This window comes from Acinonyx jubatus, chromosome C1 (genome assembly GCF_027475565.1).
Source record: "Acinonyx jubatus isolate Ajub_Pintada_27869175 chromosome C1, VMU_Ajub_asm_v1.0, whole genome shotgun sequence".
Taxonomy (NCBI): Eukaryota; Metazoa; Chordata; class Mammalia; order Carnivora; family Felidae; genus Acinonyx; species Acinonyx jubatus.
In genome coordinates, this window is record NC_069381.1 from 190,159,879 (window position 1) to 190,183,360 (window position 23,482).

Here is a 23,482-nt window from a genome sequence, read left to right on the forward strand (position 1 = left end):
GCCCCAGCCCTTCCCCATTCATAGGTTATTAATTTTTCCTCTGTGTTTTTCATTCATATTTGAAGAATTCCAAATTAGCTGTAGTACTCATGATTCTGTCACAAGGTCATGTCAGCAGTATAAATTGTAAGGCATCCTAGGAAGCAGGTAGTTTAACAGCATGTGAGAATGTGCATTACTGAAATAAAATGGAGTTACCAGGAATTTTCAAATTACGGAAAAGAGACCATTTCCTTAAACGCATGGCTGTGTATAATACATATCTGTGCATACTTACGTATAATTTATGACTAGAATATGCTAGAAGACCTGATAATAGAAAAGGCTATCATTCTTAAATGCAGTGTTACTGGCAATATCACCCCACCAAACTCTGATTTTTGAGTTTTAGCTCTATATCATGATGGCTATGTATTGTATTTTTAAACATTTTTTTAATTTAATTTTTTGAGAGAGAATGTGTGTAAACAGGGGAGAGGGATAGAGGGAGAGAGGGAAGGGGAGAGAGAGAATCTTAAGCAGGCTCCATGCCTAGCATGGAGCTCAATGCGGGGTTTGATCCCATGGCTCTGGGATCATGATCTGAGCCACAATCAAGAGTTGGACACTCAACCGACTAAGCCACCTAGGCGCCCCAGTCAACTACTATTTTAAATGTATTTTTAAAAATGCCAGTATTAGTGATTTCTGCTAAGCCATTTGAAAAAGCATTTTCTATTACACTTAATTTGCTTACATACTTCAATAACAGTGTGTGTGTGTGTGTGTGTGTGTGTGTGTGTGTGTATCTATATCTATCTATATCTTTATTGGTTCCCTTATCAGCCATATAAGGTAAATTATTATCTATGTCAGAGATGGAGAAACTGGGGTCATCTAAACTAGAAAAGATTGGCAGTAGTGGTAGAAAGAGGATGTGAAATATATGTCAGATTGTCCAGGTAGGGAATCCCCTTGGTAACATTTCAGAGTTTCTAATATTAAAGTGTTCTTGCTATTCATGGACAGCTTGAACTGTTAGAATAAAAAAGAGAAAGCACCTGTAGTCACGGGGTGCATGATAAAAGCCTTATTATGGTGTTGTAAATCAACTGACCTTCACGTATTTATAACACAATCTCATCATCTTGTGAGGTAGGTACTTTAATAATCCCCATTTTACAAATAAGGAAACTGAGGCATAATATGTTTAAGTAATCCGCTCAAGATCACACAGCAGGTAAGGGGTACAGCTAAGATGTAAACCCAAGCTGTCTGGCTCCAGGCTCCATGCCCTCAACCATTATGCTCCACTGCCTTTCAGAGGGCATGCTATAGCTGAACTATAGCGGTTACTGAAAATCAGTTGTCTGAACTCAGGACTAAATAGTCCTAAAGAAAAAAGAAAACACAAAAAGATTAATGTTAGTGAGATCTTCAGGTCACAAATGCTCACTTATGCAATATCGTGGCTCGAATTAACCTACAGTCCCTTTTGAGCTCAGTCTCATACTTGTCTTCCTCTTCCTATAACTCATTCATTCATTCACTCCATATTTATTGGGCATTTCCTCTTGCCCAGGTATTGTTCTTAGTAGTGGAGTGCAGGATGGATAAAGACTTGCATTCAAGGTTGAATTTTCCATGTACAGGTCATTTTTATTTTTATTTTTTTAAAGTAGGCTCCATGCCCAATATGGTGCTTGAACTCATGACCCTCAGATCAAGAGTCGCATGCTCTACTGACTGAGCCAGTATTTTTAAAGACTCTTACAAGCAGGCCTAAGAACGAACTCCGGTAATGTTTTATGTGGGGAATGCATAGCATAGTCTTGGCAAGAATCCTAAAACAGCACCGTCTCTGTTCCCAGTCTGGAAATTGGGTAGGCACCTCCAGATCCTGGGTAGAGGGACTGCTCGTTTCCTCCTAAATGCATCTCCTTCCCACTCGGAGGACCCCGTCAGCATACTGCCCATCTCGAATGAGCATCTTGTCTTACACATTTTAAATCCACCACATCACAAAACATGGTACCTAGCACTTCACAAATACTTAGAAGGTCATGAAATAGAGTCTATACATAAGTCAAGGAGTGCCTTCCTAAGGTGCTCCTAATCTTTTTGTTTTTTTTTAAAGAAGCTACATATTTTTAGTGTGGTAAATATACATTACATTTACCATTTTAACCATTTTTAGGTATATCTCATAATCCCTTTTGATTGGTTACACTTCACTGACTACTTTTCAGAATACTGTAGCTTCTCCTCCACTCACTACTTCACGGGTAATAAAGTCACGATTCAGACAAGAAATTGGTTTTCCTAACTAGCACGGCTGGCCCCATTAGCCTCTTAGGAAGAATGGCTTCTTGCCTAGATAGAGATAACTTCAGTCCTCATGGTGCCCCTTCCATCCCCACCCTTGTTGTGTCCAGAAGCTAGCTCCAAGGCCTGAAGTTTCTTGGCCTTCCTCATCCTAAGCAGCTGAATCAACTTGTCTCTCCACCCCTTTCATTATCCCATTCTGTCCACCCTATCAGTGGGGTGGAGACTCCTAGCTTCTAAGTGTGCTGAAGAAAACCCCAAAGGCAAGAAACGAGAATAACTTGCTCCTGCTAACAAAACAAACCAGAATACACAGTAGGGGCCAAGACCTCACAGTAGCCGAGTTCCAAATCTTTCCTTATCCCGAGGAGACAGACTGCCTGCCTCTCTATTCTAAGCTCAGGCAATGTGGCTTAAGCAAAGTCATAGAGGAATTCAAGCCTCAAGATCCATTTTCAGCTTCTCCCAGATCCCCATGTGCCTTTTTATCCTTACTCCATCTTGCCCAGCCAAACGTGAAAGCCTGTGTAAAGACCATTGCATGTCTCACTTTGAAAGGACTTGAATGCCCTTATGAACTAGCTCCTGGCTGAAATCTTTGGTCCCATGGAGACAGAGAAAGCAGCAGCCAGTTGGAAAACAAAACAAACAAACAACGAAGAAAAAAAAAGCGTTGTTATCTTTACGTCAAATTAAACTCAGATCTGCTTAATATCTTGGCCAACTTATGCCACAACTATGTTGGCCCTTTCCGCCACCCCAAAGCCTTCTGTGGCCAAAATGTACCATTGTGCTGCTGTTTGACACTGTGTGCCAGCAGGCTTCTGTGCCAAAGCCAAGTAACACCCTTCCTTCTTTGGGTTGTGGGGTAGCAGGGGAGGGTTTCTAATTCCTTTTGTGACCACTGACTAAGAGCTGAGTGGTCAACAATTTGGTAAATTATACACACACCTAAAATGTCAGCTGCATCAGATTTTTGTCCTCTATTCTTCCAGTAGCTGAAGGGAACCTTTAGGCTGAAGGCAATTCTAGAAGAGTTGGGTTTTCTGACCACATTCTGTGGGAGGGATGCTAGCAGAACTCCAGGCACGCCGGATCCTGAGCAGCAAAGACTCATCTTTGATAAGTATATATGCCAATGATTCAAACCAATGGCAAGGGATGAGAATTAAAAGTAGCCAGTTATGAACACACACACACTCGCGCACGCGTGCACACACACACACACAGGGAGGGAGGGAGGGAGGGAGAGAGAGAGAAGCTCTACCACAAAGTCCTTTTTGGAAGCAGACTAGCTATAAATATATAAACCCACACTGACACAGGTCAGCCTTAGTGATGACTATAGAATATGCTAAGTCCAAAATTTCAAAAAACAAAAGCAAATTCACAGTATCATAAGTCCATATGTAATTAGCCTGCTTTCCCATTTGTGCTATAATATATTCTGTGGGTTATCCAGTTCTTTGCTCTGGAAGTTTGCTGTTTTTGACAGCTGGTCACTGGGTTGGACAGAATGAAAACATTGTGGCCACCACAGTAGTGGTTAAGACTGTAGAAACTTTAGGGGGTATGGACTATTTGGGGGAACCTGGGCAGGACTGGGCCTAAGCACTATGACCACAGCATCTACGCAGCGTCTCCCAGGCACTGGATTTTTACATATGTGGTGCTGGTACTCTGAGGCTGTGATGGGAACATTTATGTAGTTGTGTTCTCCTCATTGCCTTCTATTCTTTCCTTCTACCCAGTGATAAGACTTAGTGGAGCTTCAGCAACGGTAGGGCGTGGCCTTGCTGCCAGGTCGATCTTGGTATCAGGATGCCTCTAGAAATAAAGAAATGTTAGTGCTGGTGGCAAATAGTAAACGTAGTGGTTCAGAGTGTGTGCCTGCTGGAGAAGGGAATCCTTCAACTGCAGGGGTGATCGAGCAGCTGGTCGTATTTGTTACTCTTGGATTTGATAAGTCTGAAACATTTCATATAAAACGGAAACGAGAAGGTATGTACTAGAACAGGACAGCTTGGGTTTGAATCCCAGCTCCTCTACTTCAGCTAAATGACTTTGGGCAAGACATGAGTAATGATAGTACCTACCTCAAAGGGCTGTTGGGATTAAATGAGGTAATCTACATGGATTTAGAACAGGGTCTGGCCTCAAGTAAGCACTCTATAATAAAAGTCACATTTTTTAAAACATGTAATAAAAACCAGCTATGATCTAATTATTTAGTACAATGTTCTCATTTTACAAAGACTAAGTGCCGGAGGTATTATGTTACTTGGTAAAGGATGAACTATTGTGTCCTGGGTTGTAGGTTTTCTGAATGTCTCTCTCCTCCCTCCTTGACTGAGTGCTATGAAATGGGAGGCCTTTGCCTTCGGTGAGAGTGCGCCTTAACAACTTTGGGGAAAAAGCAAGCAGCCTGAGAATCCTGGCCCTTTCTAGCTCCTTCTGTCTGTCAGATGATCCCCTGCCCTGCCCCCAGAGGGCAACAGACAGAAAAAAGAAAAAGATGAAACTCCAATCGGTAGTTTTACTACCTGTGATTACCTAGACTTTCTCTCTGCACCCTTGACCTCTGCTCCAGCCAAGAATCCATTCAACAACCTCCTTCCCTGAATTCCCTTTTTCTTCAGGTCTAAGCCTTCCCTTATGATGCCCCATTCTTTCAGTGTCCTTCATGCACACCCGAGCTGCAAGGGGCTCTCTGCTTTTAGCTCTGACACAAACTCCAGCTCCTAGTTCACCAGATAACCTATCGAAGCTGCCCATTTAGGAGCAAACTCACTAGCTGGCATATTCTGCACATTTTTACTGGCCAACTTTTGTGTGCTGGGGACTCTTCTAGCCGCCACTAGATTGTAAGGTATTAAGAAGGTAATTTGCTTTTAAGGGCTGTATAAAATCAGTATATTTAACTTGTTTTTGTAAGCTGTCCTTCAGATTAAGTTTGTGAAAAAGATTAAAACTGCTGTTTAAGGACAAAAAGTGAAAACATCAGTTGATCTTTGGCAAATGGAATCTTGACATTTGTCCCTTGATTGAAGGAGCAGCTATCTGGCTTTCACTCCATGTTCCTTGCTATGCTCAGAGCCTTGCTAGTTTATGAAAACTGGCAAGAAAATCCCAGAAAGTAGATAGACATGTAGAGTAGCTTCCACAACTTAATCACTTCTTAAGGATCATGGAACCAGGGTTCCTAGAGCTGGGAGAGGGGCTGTAAAAATTGTTTAACTCTACCTTTTTACTTCACAAATAAGGTAACTTAGGATTCTAGATATAAAGTAGTGAAGAGTCCGAGATTCTCCTCCTGGGTACGAATACTGTAAACAGCCAAAGCTTGAGGAAAAAAGTCATACAAGTTGGATGTACTGTGTGAAACTGTCATTTAAAGATGCCATGTATCTTTAACACAAGGGTTAAACAGGGTTGAGCATAATCCCTTCGGTGGTTAAAAATCCATTTAAGGGGCACCTGGGTGGCTCAGTCGGTTAAGCATCAGATTTTGGCTCAGGTCATGATCTCATGGTTTGGGAGTTCAAGCCCCACGTTGGGCTCTGTGCTGATAGCTTGGAGCCTGGACCCTGCTTCAGATTCTGTGTCTCCCTCTCTCTGCCCCTCCCCTACTTGTGCTCTGTCTCTGTCTCTCTCTCTCTCTCTCTCAAAAAATGAATAAACATTAAAAAAAATTTTTTTAATCCATTAAAAAAAACACCTCTGTTTTTGTAAAGCCATAAGAAGTGATAGGGATGGGGATATTTTCCGAGGTTATAAGCTGTGTTTCCACTCCTAAGATTTAATGGAACACATGTATTCAGGGAGATGCGTGGAAGTTAAACACAATTCAACACCAGTTAATCCTAAGAGTATAGGCCCTTCAGTACAGGTCCCTTCCACCTGCACATTAAAGGAAGCTAGAAAGCCAATTACCCTCACAGCAGGGCCTCTCCCCTCCTGCAAAGGAAGAATGTACTGCAAATTCTACGGGTGCTTTACAAGCTGGTAAAACTATAATTGCAGGTGGGAAGGAAACATGGGTCCTTTTTATTTCTGCCAAAAGTTCAGTCTGGTAAGCTCCTCCCTTCTATAGCTACAGAAACAGTGTGGACTCAGTATTTTTTAAGCGTGCACGCACGCACACACACACACACACACAGCACATTCTAGGATTGTACAAAATTTAAAGAATGCTTTTTGTTAAAATTGAAGAGATTATCTGTGCACAACACCCCCCTGCCCCCACCCACCACCAAAAGGGCACTCATTCTTCAAAGAGACAAGTACTGAAGGTGCATACCGTTTTGGGGAAGCCAAAACTCAGCTTCTGGTTCAAGTGTTGAAGGCCTCCTAGCAAGACCAAAGAAAGATGGTGAAGCTAGGAGGCCAGTATGTGCTTCTGACTTGTTCTATTTAGCATGGCCCTCTGGGGAGTTCTTACTGCCTGGGCAGGAAGGGGGTGAGGGTGGGAGGCCTCGAAGTGCAGTTCCTCTGGGGAGGTCTGGTCTAGGACCACCCTAGAGGCAGGAGGAAGCCCACCCAGGGTTTCTCTTCCCTATCAAGGTGCTGGTCCGTGCAGTGACCGAAGTGCAGCTATGGTAGGATCCAGTGGCCGAGAGCCCCATGCAGAATCTGAGGGCCCAAACAGGTAGAACAAACATTACTTCTGCGGTGGCGGTTGCCATCGGTATCCACAGATGCAGTGTCTTGCCACTGAAGAAAGCTACAGGGAGCCATTTAGGGAAGGCCCACCTCTCCTAGCAACACTAACCCCAGTACTTGGGCCACCAGTGAAGCTTGTAGCTCCTAGGCTCTGCGTGTCAAGCAGCATTGTAGGTTCACTCCTCTGAGCCTCACAGCAACTTTTGGGGAAGGTACCATTATTATCCCCGGCTTCAGAGATGAAGCTTTTTTTGAGTTATTAAGACAAGTGATTAGTTGAAGGTCACCTAGTGAGTCTGGAGTGAGCTGGCATTCGAATATGGGCAGCCGGGCTCCAAGGCTCCAGTATATAATCCTGTTCCATCCAGCCCTTCTGCAATACCCAACACCAGGTATCCTTTGGAGACCTTTGCTCCAGGCAGAAACTTCATCCTATGTTGGCCTCGCCCTGGCCTGCTGGTCTCTGAAAAGCTCCCGACAGCCATGGTAATTTTGATTTCCATTTAATTTTTCCACCTCACGAAGCAGTGCCAGAGAGGGGGGAATCTGGTGATAGTTTTTGAATATGATTCATTAACCAACAGCTCGAGGAAACGGAGGGCTTCCTTGCTGCCACCTGACCTTTGTCTTCGGCCTTCTAATGTTTGCACTGCTGCCCTGACCTCCCAAAGTGACCTGGACTAGCTGGCCTGTTTCCTCGTGTGTTCCTACTTCCAGAGCCCAGCTGTCGGCCTGTGCTAGTGTGTCAATTAGTATCTCGAGGGTTCAGGGTGGGGTTGGCAGCCTTTTGAGGAGCATAATCTAACACCAACCTCCAAATTCCTTCTCATAATTGAGCATTCATTAGTTCTGAAGGAACAAAAGCGAGCATTCTCTATTATAAAGCAGAGGTCAAAACCAGTGGCTGTGTTTTGTTTGGCCTGCAGAGTGTTTAAATATAAAGAAATTTCACATAAAAATGCGGATTTCCGGCTTCTCTTGGAAAACGGGAAGAGATGACAGCTCCGGAGCTACTGAGTAACAGCTGTCCCCTTCAGAGGAGGATGTACTCTGGCTCCTCGTCACGACCTGAAGCGTCTACTTGCGCCTGCGTCAGGCACAGATGCCATGCCACTTGCCTGGCCCCTGCGGAAGCCGGAGTCAACATAACCCTGTGCTAAAGCCCCATTTCTCTTATTTCTCTCCTTTAAATGCAGAATGGAATGGTTAGGCTGCCCCTCCGATGTGCTTGGCATACCAGTACAGAACTGGGAGAGAATGTTCTGAGAGGGCAGGCGCTGTGCCTTCTCTATCCTGTCCCCAGCACTTGGCACAGGAAGTGCTTGGTACCTAATATGACATTTATCACTTGTTTCTTGTATGGATAGATAAATGAATGACTGGCTCTTGGGAGAGAAGTGAATTTCTGACTGACAAGAAACCTGTTCAACAGCTAACAGAGGTCTGGGCTTATTAATGCTTCAGTAGCTTCCTGAATGACTGATGCTGCTCCTTCTACCTTTCCTTGATTTCTTGGGCTATAAAGATCTTCCCTGCTGTCACAAATGACTTTAATCTTGTTTAAAATTCCAGGAGCAAATGTGTTGATGGTTCACTAGGGCTTGGCCAGAAATTTCAAAACAAATAATGAGAAAAGCTGCCCCAGTCAGCTAACTTTTCCTCAGAAGGATGGGTGCGGTATTCTTGAAAAGCACCACGTTCCAAACGCAGATGGGACTGCAGCTCACCATCACGTGCAGCCAGTGGTGTCATCAAAGACACAAATGCTAATGCTGTCTTGTGAGTCTGCCATCCTCCCTCGTTCCATCCCTGCAGCAACATCCAGTGAATGAACTTGGTGAAAAGGCTAGAAACCTCCTTAGCCTTCAATACCTCACTAGACAGCCTTCTCAAGATCCCTCTGGCCCCTTGAAGACCAACTACAAATGTGGCAGAGTGGTTGGCATGAGGCATCAAGGGGTGAAATCCTGCTGGATGTCATTAGGTTGAACACAGTCATGGGCAGCCTCTACCAGAAGTTCTTGACACAAAGACAGAGTACAGAGTACAGGAGTTTGACCGTAATCAGTAAGACTCAGTAGTCCTTTCCTGAGAAAATGCGCTCTCAACTTCAAGGCCAGCATAACTCTGGGCATGTAGTTATGAGTATATGCTTAATTAACATCTAAATGAATGAATGAATGAATAGGTGTGCAGCCAAGGGTTTGGTGACTGAGAACTGGGCTCCTGCTTCAGGAGCACAGGTGGGATAGAAAAATTATGAACTCCATGCTCTCTATAGCTCTAGCTTGGAGACTCAGATTTTTTATCACATTCATTCCTAAGGAAAGTCAAGTGATCCCATCATACATGTTCCATGAACGTGTGTTGGGACAATTTTTCAAAATAATCCTGAAGCATGCAGACGGAACATTCTTCAGAAATGTCAAATGTCAGTAATAAAACCTTTTTCCTGTTTGCCTCCCTGATAGAAACACTGTAGATTAGGTCACTGATGGCTTTGATGCTACCAAGGCCTGAAAGTTCTCCTCCCATTTCCCTCTGTCTGGCTTCAGCCTGGACCCTCACATTTCAACTCAGAGAGCTTCCTAGAGGCTGTGATGTAACAGCTGAGTTACTGGTGTTCCAGTGAGTACTGTTGCAAAACAAAATACCCCAAACCTAGTGGTGTAAGGCCATAATTTTATCCTCAGAATCTGTGAGACAGAATCTCAGGCAGGAAATGGTGGAGATGGCTTTTCTCCGCTCCATGATATCTGTTGCCTCTGCTGAGAAGAGTTGACAGCTAGAGGCCGGAATCCTTTGAAAGTATCTTTACTCACATGCCTAGTGGCTGATGACGGCTGTCCACCAGGACTCAGTGGGGCTGTCAGCTAGAATGACCTACATGTGGCCTCTCTTTGCAGTCTCTGTGCATGAGCTGGTTTGGGCTTCCTTACAACATGGTGGCTGCTTCCAAGAGTGTGAGATTACTCAGGGGGCTGCCTGCTTAACACGTACACTCCTATGGTACAGCAGAGAGAACACTGGACAAGGAGGCAGGAAAGTTTGGTTTCAGTCTTGGTTTGGTCACTTAGCAGAAGCTGCGCAGCTCTGGCAAGCTAGCTAGTTTATCTACATCTGCATTCTTGCCCATGAAATGGACATGAGACAAGGCAGAGCTGCCGACCTCACAAGGTTGTTTTGGAAAGAATGCTTTTTAAACGGGAAAAAATACATTCAAAATACATACGTAAAAGAAGTATACAGATAGGACAGGCTGCTATTATAGGATATGATGGGTTTAAACATGTTTATGGGACGCCTGGGTGGCTCAGTCGGTTAAGTGTCCAACTTTGTCTCAGGTCATGGTCTCACGGTTTGTGGGTTCGAGCCCCGCATCAGGCCCTGTGCTGACAGCTCGGAGCCTGGAGCCTGCTTCGGGTTCTGTGTCTCCCTCGCTCTCTGCCCCTCCCCTGCTCGTGTTCAGTCTGTCTGTCTGTCTGTCTGTCTCTCTCAAAATTGTAAGCTCTCTGGTTGTGGCAGTGCACTTCTCCTCGGGTGTGGGCCCAAGTTAGTGACTTATGTCAAACAAATAGAATATGGCAGAAGTGATGGCTATCTGACTCGAGAGGCAAAGACCCACAAAGAGTAGCCTCTGCTGGCTTTCACTCACTCAGATCCCCCACAAGGCAGCATGTGGCAGGGCCCACATGAGGAGGGGCAGAGGGCTCCCATCAATGGCCAGCATCAACTTTCGGCTGCTGTGGAAGTAACCCACCTTGGAAGCAGATGCCCCGGCCCCAGTCAGGGCTTCTTCCAATGACTGTGGCCCCAAATGACACCTGGGCTGCAGCCTCCAAACAGCCTGAACCCAAAATGCCCAATTAGCCTGCTCCCACTTTCCTGCCCCGAGAGACCTGGGAGACAAGGGTTTACTTCTGTTTTAGTTACTGAGTTTTGGGGTAATCTGTTAAACAGAAATAGGTAATTCGTGCACGGAACTAGGCCCCACTGAGCAACTGCCACTGTGACAGTTATCTGACCACGTGACAGATTAGTTTTGATGGCAGTTCATTCTTGCCTGTTCCTAGCGACTAGCAACATTTGTGTGTGAAGCGGCAGGCTGAGGGGCCAGGCAGGGAGGGTCTGATTCCACCAATGGTGAGATCGACGCTAACCTTACTCTGTCTATATCTTTAAGGAAAGTGTTTTTGAAAGCAGGCCTTTGCCTAGTCAGTAATATAACTGCTTCTTAATGTTTATTTTTGAGAGAGAGCATGCACATGCAAGCAGGGGAGGGGCGGAGACAGAGAAAGACTCTCAAGCAGGCTCCTCACTGTTAGCACAGAGCCTGATGCAGGGCTTGAGTGCACGAGCCATGAGATCATGACCTGAGCTGAAATCAAGAGTCGGATACTCAACCGACTAAGCCATCCTGGTGCCCCATAACTGCTTTTTTATAAATGGGAAACAACAATAATACAACCCCCAAATCAACAACGACAACAAAATCCCAGCTGGTTGGAAGCCATAGTAGAAGCAGAGCCAGGAAACTAGATTCCAGGAAAGTGATCTCCATCAGCCCTGACTGAGCACCACCTACCTCTGTGGCTGCGACCTCCCCTATGGTCATGCTGTTTATACTTCCAGGGCTCACATTTGACTTCTGGAATCCTTACCTCAACTGAGTTCTTTCTCAGCTGGAGACTGAGGCTCTCTATCCAGCACTTACAACACATGGTCCTCTTTCTGGCCTGGTTGCCCAAGAAGGGCAATACTTCGCCCTTAGCTGACCACGTTTTCTGCCACAGCCCACCTTCCCCAATCCTTTACTGGGTCTCTGGACCAGGTGCGTGGATGTAGTCGGGTGTGGGGCCTGGGTCTGCAGACAGACAAAGTGTTCTCCGAGCAAAGAAAGACTAACCAGCTGGCGTAAAGAACAATCTGTATCACTACCTTGTTAATCACCTGCTTTAGCTCAGCTAACTGGCCCCATCACCAAAACACCAAAAAAACAGTAGTCAAGATCAACAAAACTCCAGAGATTTAAGGCCTCTGCCAAGGAGTCAGCAGACCCAGCTTCCAGCCCAGGCACTTAGCAGTGGTTGTCACTCCCCCCTCCCCCAAGATCTGAAACCCCGTGGAAGACTGAATTCGAGGCCTGGACTATTCAGCACCTACTCAAGATATACCTCTCCTGAGAAACAGTGAGTTTTCCATTTGCTCTGATGCCAATCTATGAATGCTTCAAAGAATGACATTCAATTCTTCCCTGTACCCCTTGCACACTTTTAAAAAACCTGCTTATTTAAAAGGCATGATGTGTGCCCTCCCCTCCCCCAAGTAACTTATGGTCTTTTCTAGCTCACTGAGTAGAACAACAGTGGCTAAAGTAGCTAAGGAAGATTTAGTGATGTTTTCACGGAGGCCCCACTCCTATCTTGCCCCAGATCACCCCAGAAGCTTCTGAGGGCAGTGGTGGCTGCAGCGGACACAGGCCCTGGCCAGGGAAAAACACAGGCAAGCTGTCACACTTTGTTTTTCTGCTTGTTAAGTCCGAACGCTCCTAATTAGTTACCCTGCCCGCTAATGCCTGGGTGGACAATGGTCCGGGGATCAGGGGTGCTGAGAGGCTGTGAATACAATTCCTCAGGCTGCTGAGGCTTGGAGACGGGTGACTCGGTTGTGTGCACCGAGGCGCTGTGCTCCTGTGGACTGTGGATTCAAAGATGTCAGCCTCGTGTGAAGAAAGGTCATCACCTGTTGCTTCTTCGGTGAAAGGGCAGCTGTGCTGGGTGCCCACTTAGGCTCGGCCTTTGTCTGCTGACAAACAGTGCCCACAGAGAATAACTTTCTCTGATTGTTTGCTTGGTGGGGCAGGGCTGTGCAAGATCACTCACACACTTCCTCAAAGAGGAATTCAGCAAAGCATGTTTTTAAAAAGTGGCCTCAAAATGTCTTAAACATTGCCTTTTAGTGGCTGCACTCACTAGCTAGGAAGGAGTAGATAATCTTCACGGTAGGACCCAATTCTGACAAATGTTTAGGTCACAGAGATGACAGTTTCTAAGTCGTATGGGTATGGGGCAAAAAAGTTAACTGAAAAGTCAGCTAGCTGTCTAGGAATGTTTAGTATGCAGAAAGTTTGCAACAGTAAACAATGTGCCATTATCCCAATACAAAAAAGGTGTAGATTCTTACTTGGTTTTAGAATTCTGTACATTGTTGTTTTATAGAGCAGCATTAGAGTTTGGTTTAGGGGCTAAAACTAGTTTGCTTTTCTTTGGGGGACAGAGTGTGCTAATAAGTTTGGGGATAGTGAATGTATCCATCCATCCATCCATCTATTGATACATCAAATATTCACATGCCTAGTTGCTTAACATAAGTGTTTACTGCTTTAGCATAAAGCAAGCAGTTCAGACCATTCTAGGCAACTCTAGAAAGGTAGTATGCATTTGATTTACTCCTCTCTCTTTTCATGGCTCTTAAGTGCTATGGGCCCTCCCCTCTGGCATCCTTCCCACTTTACATCTTGTTAGTAAGTACTCCAAATTCCAGACTGTTCCATCCTTTTTGCATCATCATATCTGTTGAAGTATATCTCCTCTTGAATATCATCCTGTGCTTTCAACTTATTAACAAGACAAAAGAACTTGTGACAAAATAATTTATTCTTCTCAGGTAGTATTTTGTATTAACTGGAATCTAAATTGCCTTAACTTGAAGGTAAGGTCTAGTTTGAAATTGAGGGCTGGGGGAAGGTGGATGATGGGGAAATCAGCTCCTCAGATTGTCCCACAACAGCGGGGTGCGTGTTGGGGGGTAGGTGGTAGGCAGTGGAGGGAGTCGATGGGAGGGGCTGCTTTAACCAACTGCCTCACCCATGGGATCCTCCAGTATCCTTTCTCATGAATCATGCACAAATAGAATCATTCAATGCTTAGCTTACATATGCCCCAAAGGTGAGTAACACCAGAAGAGTTAGTCATTAATATACATTTTTAGGTTTTGTCACAAGAGCACAGGTAGCTAAAATTTAGAAGTTAAATCTGACCTTTCCTTTCGGCAAACAGAAGGAACTTGAGAAGAATTCTCCTATCACGTACACAGTCTGGGGAATGAGCTATTAAACCAGGGTTCTGATTTGTTCCTTAAGAGCAACAATAATCTCTTGAATGTTAACTTACATATACTAATGTATCCTATTGGTAAAATGTGGAATTTTCCTATCAGCAATGTAAGTAAGAAGACGGTCTGTCGCGTACTTTACAGGGAAAGGGGAGAGCTACTGCAGAAAGCTAATGCATTGAGAGTTATGGTATTGTTCCTGCTGATTGCTTGGGGCTTATCTTTTTATCATATCCCTATCTTAATTTAGCCTTTCCATGGATTTGTGAAAATGCTGGACAGGCAGAAAATAACAAGACACAAATTATTTTCTACTTCCCCCCCTTGAAGTATCAAAGCAGGAGAAAGCTTTTAAAAAGCAGTGCCTCAGTTTCCCCCATTCAAAACATGCCTCAGTAGTTGTTCATTCATTGATATATGCTTAGTCCTTGTCTGCCAAATCCTTTATAAGGAACTGCTCTGTCATTTAAAAAACAAAGCAAACACTGCAATCACACCTCCTGAAAGAAAGCTTCTGCTTATGATTCTATTTGGATCAGTCAGTGAAGCATCTGACTCTTGACTTCAGCTCAGGTCATGATCTCATGGTTGCTGGGATCAAGCCCCGTGTTGGGCTCTGTGCTGACAGTGTGAAGGCTGCTTGAGATTCTCTGTCTCCCTCTCTCTCACTCTCTCTCCTCCTCCACCGGTCACATGCATGCATACCTGCTCTCCCTCCCCCTCTCTCAAAATAAACATTAAAAAAAATCAACAATATATTATGTTAGACTTATATTCAAAGAACATGGATTGAATAAGTTTCTCCAACAGTATCTACTATCCTGGAGAGAGATTCACCTGAAATTCTAGACTTAAGAAATGATGGGCTCCAGTCAGTGCCCCTCTGAGTTCCTAGGATTTGGAGAGCCTCCGCCCCTGCCTTTTGCTGTCCTTGGACCTGCTACAAGGCAGGAGGAGTACTTGGTCCCATCTTCTGTGTTGCATGTTATAATGCTGCCAACTGATTATAGTCACGTAATGACTGTGTTGTTCAACTACTACCTTTATGAGGTGCTAGTAAAACCCAGTGAGCAACTTAATCACTGGTGAAATAAACAGACAACTGGGGACTCAGTACCAGCATGAGCTATAACCTTTGCTGATAATTGGCACTCATTGGCCAGCAAGCAGGCAACTACAGCTCCCAGAACAAGTGCAGGGAGCCTCTTCCGCTAAGCAGGGTCGGTCTGTGTGGTTCGTCTCCTCACACCCAAGCGTACAGATGTAAAGAAGAATGTGTGTAAAGGAGGCCACTAAGTTTAGAAAATGAGAAGTGGGGAGCAATTGGTCTTGAATGTAACATCAGAAGCATTCAGGTAGCTTGAAATCTCCAGCCACGTTGTTGAACTGAGTCTGTCTCCTCAACTTTGGGATTGTTACTTATATAAATGAAAACAGAGATATGAGAAGGAAGCAAATTTTTTGATACCAGAATTCTTCCAGCACCTTTATCTTAGGTATTACTAGTGTTTTGTGTACTTGTTATTTTAAGATTATAGACGCTTAAATCCTAAGTCCCCCTTTACCATGTTTCTTAAATTCTTACCTTGTTTGATTTTTGGTGATGTCCACACCATCACCAAATTCTTACCTTGTTTGATTTTTGGTGATGTCCACACCATCACCAAATTCTTACCTTGTTTGATTTTTGGTTGGTGTTCACATTTTGTTTTTTAAATAAATGCTAATGGGAAAAATCGAATTCACTGAGGAGCAATCTGTGGAGAGCAGTCTATGCCTTTGGGAAGGATATTTATGTTATTGTCATTCAAGGTGTCTAACTCTTCAGTTACTTCCTGTAGCGTACCTTCTACCCCCTGCAAAATTTATAAACTGAAGTTCATTTTTCTGTAGTTATTTGATGTGCTAGATCTGCTTTTATAGAAACCTTTATTTTAGGAGTGCAGAGGGAAATGAAATGGGGGGGGGGGGAATAACTTTAAAACTCCTAAAGCTGACATGAAACGGGATGACCGTGCAGCCACACACAGGACAGAAGGGGACAGGACAGCACAGGGCCGGCAGCTCCATCAGTTAGGCTGGACTGCCTGCTGTCACTCACACTCTGTCACAGACCAATAGTGCATTTTTTTCTCCTCTTGTGCTCCCTTCTCTTACGTATTTGCAAGAACAGTCCGGATGCAGAAAACATGCCTGAAACTGAGAAACTAAGAGAAAATGGGGTGGAGGTGCCCTTCAGTACTGATAGCCTAGATGCGGACAGATCAAAAGCTAAATTCAATTTAAACCACCTCAGGCAGAAAAAGTAATTGAATTAAACTTCCTCTAAATATGATAAGTCTGAGGATCTTAAAACCAGGCACAAAGAACCAGGTTAGAGTGAGCTGTTGTGTATTAAATGGATGCACAGAGCTCTAGCCATCCCCCCAACCCGGGGAGTTTGATGAGCTGCTGATTGCCTCTATCGCTTAACTACTGAGGCTGAAAACTGATTAAGCTGCTTATGGGGCTCCAGGGGCTAATGGTCCAGCCCACCAGGAATACTGCTGTCACTGACTTAAGTGAGCTGCGTGGCATATGTGGTTTGATTATACAAGGGGGCGGTGCGGGGGGAGTCTGCAAGGCATAGGGAAGCTTTAAATAGCAGGCTTTATCGTGCCAAATGGATACACTACTCTGATAACCCAAAATGAATATGGAATTGCTCTGATTCCTTCTCTTCATCTGGTAACCATTTTTGAAAGGCTTCCTCAGGGGTGCCTGGGTGGCTCAGTCAGCTAAGCCTCCGACTCTTGATTTCAGCTTAGGTCTTGAGATCGAGCCCCACATCAGGCTCTGCACTGAGAGTGGGGCTTGCTTGGGATTCTCTCTCCCTCTCTTTCTGCCCCTTCCCTGCCTGCATGGGCATGCACTCTCTCTCTCTTTCTCAAAATAAGCTTTTAAAAAAAAGGCTTCCTCAAAAACTACTCACTTTGGAACCCACCCATTCTATTTTAAACCACCCTTACAAGACTATGTCCATGCCTTTAAACATACTTCTCAAATGGGTTCTCAGATACTATGATCAAGTGAAGTTCTAGAAAATAGATAAGTGTGTAATAGATATTTTAATCAACTTCTCCTTGAACACCACTGGGCAATTGTAATATACCTTTTCCCACCCCAGCCAGCAGATCATTGCCACTCGATTAGGTATTAAAGGGTATACAGGACTGAAGAATAGAACAAGCTGATATGTGCAAATAGGTTAAACTTGATGTACACATGGAAATTAAAACACTCCTATTCTCTCAGATCGTTCCAACTAAATGCTCTAAAACTACTACTACCATTTAAAATAACTTTCCTCCCTCAGACTGTACAAAGAAAACACCAAAGTTTGAAGTTAAAAAAACAAAACAAAACACTTTAAAGTCTTGTAAAATGACTGAAGGATCTGAACAGTTTTTAAGCGGACCTTATTTCTGTGGGCGAAACCAGCAGAGGACAACGATGATAAACAAAAGAACAGAATCAGAACAATTTGAGATGCTTAGGAAGTTGTCACAATTATCTTTTTAATTGACTCTTGAAAGAATAGATAGATATATGGAAAGCTTTTAGCATCTAAAAGCTTCTTAGGCAGTGAGTTGTTGATTTAAATGATTAACCAAAGCTTAACATATTCAGGACTTTGGGTTGAACACAAAAAATATTGGTTTTCATCTTGGTTGCTAACCTGGTCAATCATTAAAAGGACGAGCACTAATAAAAGTTTTAAAAGATGATTTTGACTCTTATATGATTTCTTATGTTTTATTAAACTTTAAGGTCCTCCCTTAAGTGACTTAAGCACAAGTCAAAGAGTTTCATACAGTCATTGCCTTTCAGATATTCTTTCTTTGCATAATTTTTTATTGAGATATAATTCACATACCATAAACTTCACTCTTCCAAAGTGGGTTTTAGTACATTCACAAAGTTGTGCAACCATCACCGTTATCATTCCAGAACACCTTGGTCAGCCTCAAAGGAAACCCCCAGGCCATCACCAGTCATTCCCTTGCTCTCCCCAGGTGCTGATAACCACTCATCTGTAAACTTTCTGTCTGTGGATTTGCCTATTTTGGACATTTCATTTAAACAGAATCATACATATATATTCTTTTCTGTCTCGCTCTTTTCAGCATGATGTTTTCAAGATTCACCTATGTTGTAGCATGTATGTTGCTCCTTTTCATGGCCAAATAATATTCCATTGTGTGGATATATAGCATTTTGTTTATCTGCTCACCAGCTGATGAACATTGGGTTACTTCTATTCTTTGGTATTATGAATAATGCTGCTCTGAACATTGGTATACAAGTTTTACATGGACATAAGTTTTCAATTCTCTTGGGTATATTCTAGGAGTGGAACTAACTGCTGGTTCATATTGTAACTTGGTTTAACTTTTTGAGAGACCACCAAACTGTCTCCCAAAGTGGCTGTACCAACCAGTTCACATTCCCACCAACAATGTATGAGAGCTCCGGTCTCTATGTATCCTTGCCAGCATTTCTTATTGTCCTGTAGTATTTTTTTATAGTAATTTTTTTTTCTCATTCTGAGTAGAAACTGATTATCAGGGCTTATGAAGAAACTACCCCAATGATGGCAGAATTCAGTACCTAAACCATAATCAACAAAGACACTTTCCCAATGAGAAAAGAGCAATGAAATGGCCCTTCTGAGTGCTTACCTGCTGCAGATCAGCGAGGGAATACAGGTGGATCTGTTGAAGGAGGTATTCTCTGGGGAAAATTCTGAAAACAAGGACAGAAAGACAAATGAACTGTGTTGACTGCCACAAAACACACTTCCTGGTAAGTTTCAAAGTCTCATTCAAGATCCCTTTCCTCTACCTTCCTCCCTTTGCACCAACGCTCCTCCTCCCAACAGTCTCTGAGGAAACTGTAACAATACCCACCCTTTTTCTTTCTAACAGATACTAAGATGGAAGTAAAAGTTTGGTCTTTGATTTTTTTTTTTTTTAATTCCTTAATGAGTTTATTTCAGGACAAAAAGAAGTAATGCTCTGTTTTTTTTTTTTAATTGAAGTGTAGCTGACATACAATATTCTATTAGTTTCAGGTATTTAACAAAGTGATTGAATAGTTATATACATTATGAAGTGATCATTGTGATAAATCTACCATCTATCACCATACAAAGTTGTTATGTATTAGTAACTACATTTCCTGTGCTGTACATTGCACCACTGTGTCTTATTTTATAACTAGAAGTTTGTACCTTTTAATCCCCTTCCCATCTATCATCCTTTACCCCACCCTCTCCCCTCTGACAACCACCATATTATTCCCTGTGTCTTTGATCCCTGTCCCTGTTTCTGTTTTGTTTGCTTTTTTTTAGTTTCCACATATAAGTGAAATCATAAAGCATTGGTCTTTCTCTGTCCTATTTCATTTAGCATTATACCTTCTAGGTCCATCCATGTTTTTGCAAATGGGTAAGTTTCATTCTTTTACATGGCTGGGTAATATTCCATTGTATGTAGATATTACCTCCTCTTAATCCATTCGTCTACTGATGGACATTTAGGTTGCTTCCCTATCTTGGCTGTTAAAAATAATATTGCAATGAATGTAAGAGTGCATATTCTTTTCAAATAATTTTTTTCTGTGGATAAATACCCAGAAGTAGAATTGCTGGATCATATGTTTTAGTTTTAGTTTTAATTTTTTGAGGAACCTCCATACTGTTTTCCATGGTGACTGCAGCAAATTACATTCCTATCAATAGTACACAAAGGTTCCCTTTTCTCCATATCTTCACCAACATATGTTACTTGTCTTTTTTATCCTAGCCATTCTGACAGATGTGAGGTGATGTCTCATGGTGGTCTTGATTTACATTTCCCTGATGATTAGTGATGTTGAGCATCTTTTCATGTGTCTGTTGGCCATCTGTATGTCGTCTTTGGAGAAATGTCTTCAGATTCTTTGCCTATTTTTTAATTGATTTGTTTTTATGATATTGAATTGTGAGTTCTTTATATATTTTGGATATTAATCCCTTATCAGTTATGTAATTTGCATATCTCTTTTCCCATTCAGTAGGTTACCTTTTTGTTGATGGTTTTCTTCAGTGTGCAAAAGTTTTTTAGTTTTATGTAGTCCCATTTGATTTTTTTGTTTGTTTTTGCCTTTGCTTTTGTTGCCTTTGCCTGAGGACACAGATCCAAAAAAAAAAAAATAATGTTAAGATCAATGTCCAAGAACCTATTACCTATGTTTTCTTCTAGGAGTTTCGTGGTTTCAGGCTTTACATTTAAGTCTTTACTCCATTTTGAGTTTATTTTGTATATGATATAAAAAAAATGGTCCAGTTTTCCCAACATCATTTATTGAGGAGATTGTCTTTTCCCCATTGTATGTTCTTGTTTCCTTTGTTGAACATTAATTGAACATCTAAGCGTGGGTTTATTTCTGGATTTTCTCTTCTGTACCATTAATTAATGCATTTGTTTTTGTGCCACTGCCATTGTATTTTCATTATGATAGCTTTGTAGTATAGTTGGAGATCAGGGCTTTGTTCTTTCTGAAGATTGCTTTGGCTATGCAGGGTCTTTGTAGTTGCGTACAACTTTTAGGATTACCTGTTCTAGTTTTGTGAAAAATGGCATAAGTATTTTCATAGGGATTCCACTGAATCTGCAGACTGTCGGTCAGATTTGGATGTATGGACATTTTAACAATGTTATTTGTTCCAGTCCATGGTATGTCTTGCCATTTATTTGTATTGGCTTCAATTTCTTTCATCGGTGTTTTACCATTCTCAGTGTACAGGTTTTTCATTTCCTCAATTAAAGTTATTCCTAGGTATTTTATTCTTGATGCAACTGTAAATGATATTGTTTTCATAATTTCTCTTTCTGATAGTTATTAGTGTATAGAATTGCAAAATATTTCTGTATATTAATTTTGTTTCCTGCAACAGTACTGAATTCATTTATTAGTTCTAATCATTTTTCAGTGGAGTCTTTAGGGTTTTCTATACATAGTGTCGTGTTATTTGCAAATAGTCACAGTTTTACTTCTCTTTTCCAATTTGGATGCCTTTTTTTTTCTTGATTGTTATAGCTAGGACTTCCAATACTATGTTGAATAAAAGTGGTAAGATTGAGGGGCACCTGTGGGGCTCAGTTGGTTGAGCATCCAACTCTTGATATTGCCTTGGGTCATGGTATTACAGTTGTGGGATCAAGCCCCACATCAGGCTCTGTGCTATGTGCAGCCTTCTTAGGATTCTCTCTCTCTGCCCCACCCCCCCAAAAGTAAACAATAAACATAAAACATTTATTTTAATTAACTAATTAATTAATATAATTTATTGTCAAATTGGCTAACATACAGTGTATTCAGTGTGCTCTTGGTTTTGGGGGTAGATTCTCGTGATTCATCGCTTACATACAACACCCAGTGCTCATCCCAACAAGTGTCCTCCTCAATTCCCATCACTCCTTTCCCCCTCTAACGCCCCCGCCCAAATCAACCCTCAGTTTGTTCTCTGTATTTTAGAGTTTCTTAAGGTTTGCCTCCCTCCCTCTCTGTTTTGTAACTATTTTTTCCCCTTCCCTTCCCCTAGGGTCTTCTGTTAAGTTTCTCAAGTTCCACATTTGAGTGAAAACATGATATCTGTCTTTCTCTGACTGACTTATTTAACTTAACATAGTACCCTCCAGTTTAATCCACATTGCTGAAAATGGCAGGATTTCATTCTTTCTCATTGCCAAGTAGTATTCCATTGTATGTATAAACCACATCTTCTTTATCCATTCATCAACTGATGGGACATTTAGGCTCTTTCCATAATTTAGCTATTTTTGAAAGTACTGCTATAAACATTGGGGTACATGTGCCCCTATGAATCAGCACTCCTGTATCCCTTGGATAAATTCCTGGTAGTGCTATTGCTGCATCGTAGGGTAGTTCTATTTTTAATTTTTTGAGGAACCTCCACACTGTTTTCCAGAGTGGCAGCACCAGTTTGCATTCCCACCAACAGTGCAGGAGGGTTCTCATTTCTCCACATCCTCACCAGCATCTGTTGTTTTCTACATTGTTAATTTTAGCCACTCTGACTGGTTTGAGGTGGTATCTCAATGTGGTTTTGATTTGTATTTCCCTGATGATGAGTGATGTTGAGCATGTTTTCATGTGTTGGTTGGCCATCTGGATGTCTTCTTTGGAGAAGTGTCTATTCATGTCTTCTGCCCATTTCTTCACTGGATTATTTGTTTCTTGAGTGTTGAGTTTGGTAAGGTCTTTATAGATTTTGGATACTAGCCCCTTATCCGATATGTCATTTGCAAATATCTTTTCCCATTCCATCAGTTGCCTTTTAGTTTTGTTGATTGTTTCCTTTGCATTGCAGAAGGTTTTTATCTTGATGAGGTCCCAGTAGTTCATTTTTGCTTTTATTTCCCTTGCCTTTGGAGACATGTTGAGCAAGAAATTGCTGTGGCTGAGGTCAAAGAGGTTGTTGCCTGTTTTCTCCTCTAAGGTTTTGATGGTTTCCTGTCTCACATTTAGGTCTTTCATCCATTTTGAGTTTATTTTTGTGTATGGTGTAAGAAAGTGGTCCAGTTTCATTCTTCTGCATGTTACTGTCTAGTTTTCCCAGCACCATTTGCTAAAGAGACTGTCTTTTTTCCATTGGATACTCTTTCCTGCTTTGTCAAAGAGTAGTTGGCCATACATTTGTGGGTCCAACTTTGGGTTCTCTATTCTATTCCATTGGTCTATGTGTCTGTTTTTGTGCCAATACCATACTGTCTTGATGATTACAGCTTTGTAGTAGAGGCTAAAGTCTGGGATTGTGATGCTTCCTGCTTTGGCTTTCTTTTTCAGCATAACTTTGGCTATTTGGGGTCTTTTGTGGTTCCATACAAATTTTAGGATTGTTTGTTCTAGCTCTGAGAAGAATGCCTGTGCAATTTTGATTGGGATTGTACTGAATGTATAAATTGCTTTGGGTAGTACTGACATTTTAACAATATTCTTCTAATCCATGAGTATGAAATGTTTTTCTATTTCTTTGTGTCTTCTTCAATTACCTTCATAAGTTTTCTATAGTTTTCAGCATGCAAATCTTTTACCTCTTTGGTTAGGTTTATTCCTAGGTATTTTATGGTACTTGGTGCAATTGTAAATGGGATCAATTCCTTGATATCTCCGTTGCTTCATTATTGGTGTATAGAAATGCAACCGATTCCTGTACACTGATTTCATATCCTGCGACTTTGCTGAATTCATGTATCAGTTCTAGCAGCTTTTTGGTGGGATTTTTCGGGTTTTCCATGTAGAGTATCATGTCATCTGTGAAAAGTTAAAGTTTGGCTGCTTTGCCAATTTGGATGCC

At 42.3% G+C, this 23,482-nt stretch overlaps 1 protein-coding gene across 8 annotated transcripts in view; it reads right to left on the reverse strand.

Annotated features, from left to right (window-relative positions):
• Nucleotides 1–23,482, reverse strand: part of PLEKHM3 (pleckstrin homology domain containing M3) — a 195,682-nt gene that overhangs the window by 60,205 nt on the left and 111,995 nt on the right. For 7 of the 8 annotated variants that reach the window (XR_008295538.1, XM_027052332.2, XM_027052338.2 and 4 more), the window contains one exon: nucleotides 18,801–18,864. Coding sequence is in view for 7 of the 8 variants with exons in the window: in XM_027052332.2 (XP_026908133.1) it covers nucleotides 18,801–18,864 (64 nt within the window). In the remaining variant the exon portion in view is untranslated. Of the gene's footprint in view, nucleotides 1–18,173; nucleotides 18,865–23,482 lie in introns of those variants that run through there. The other variant, XM_053215695.1, reaches the window with a different exon arrangement.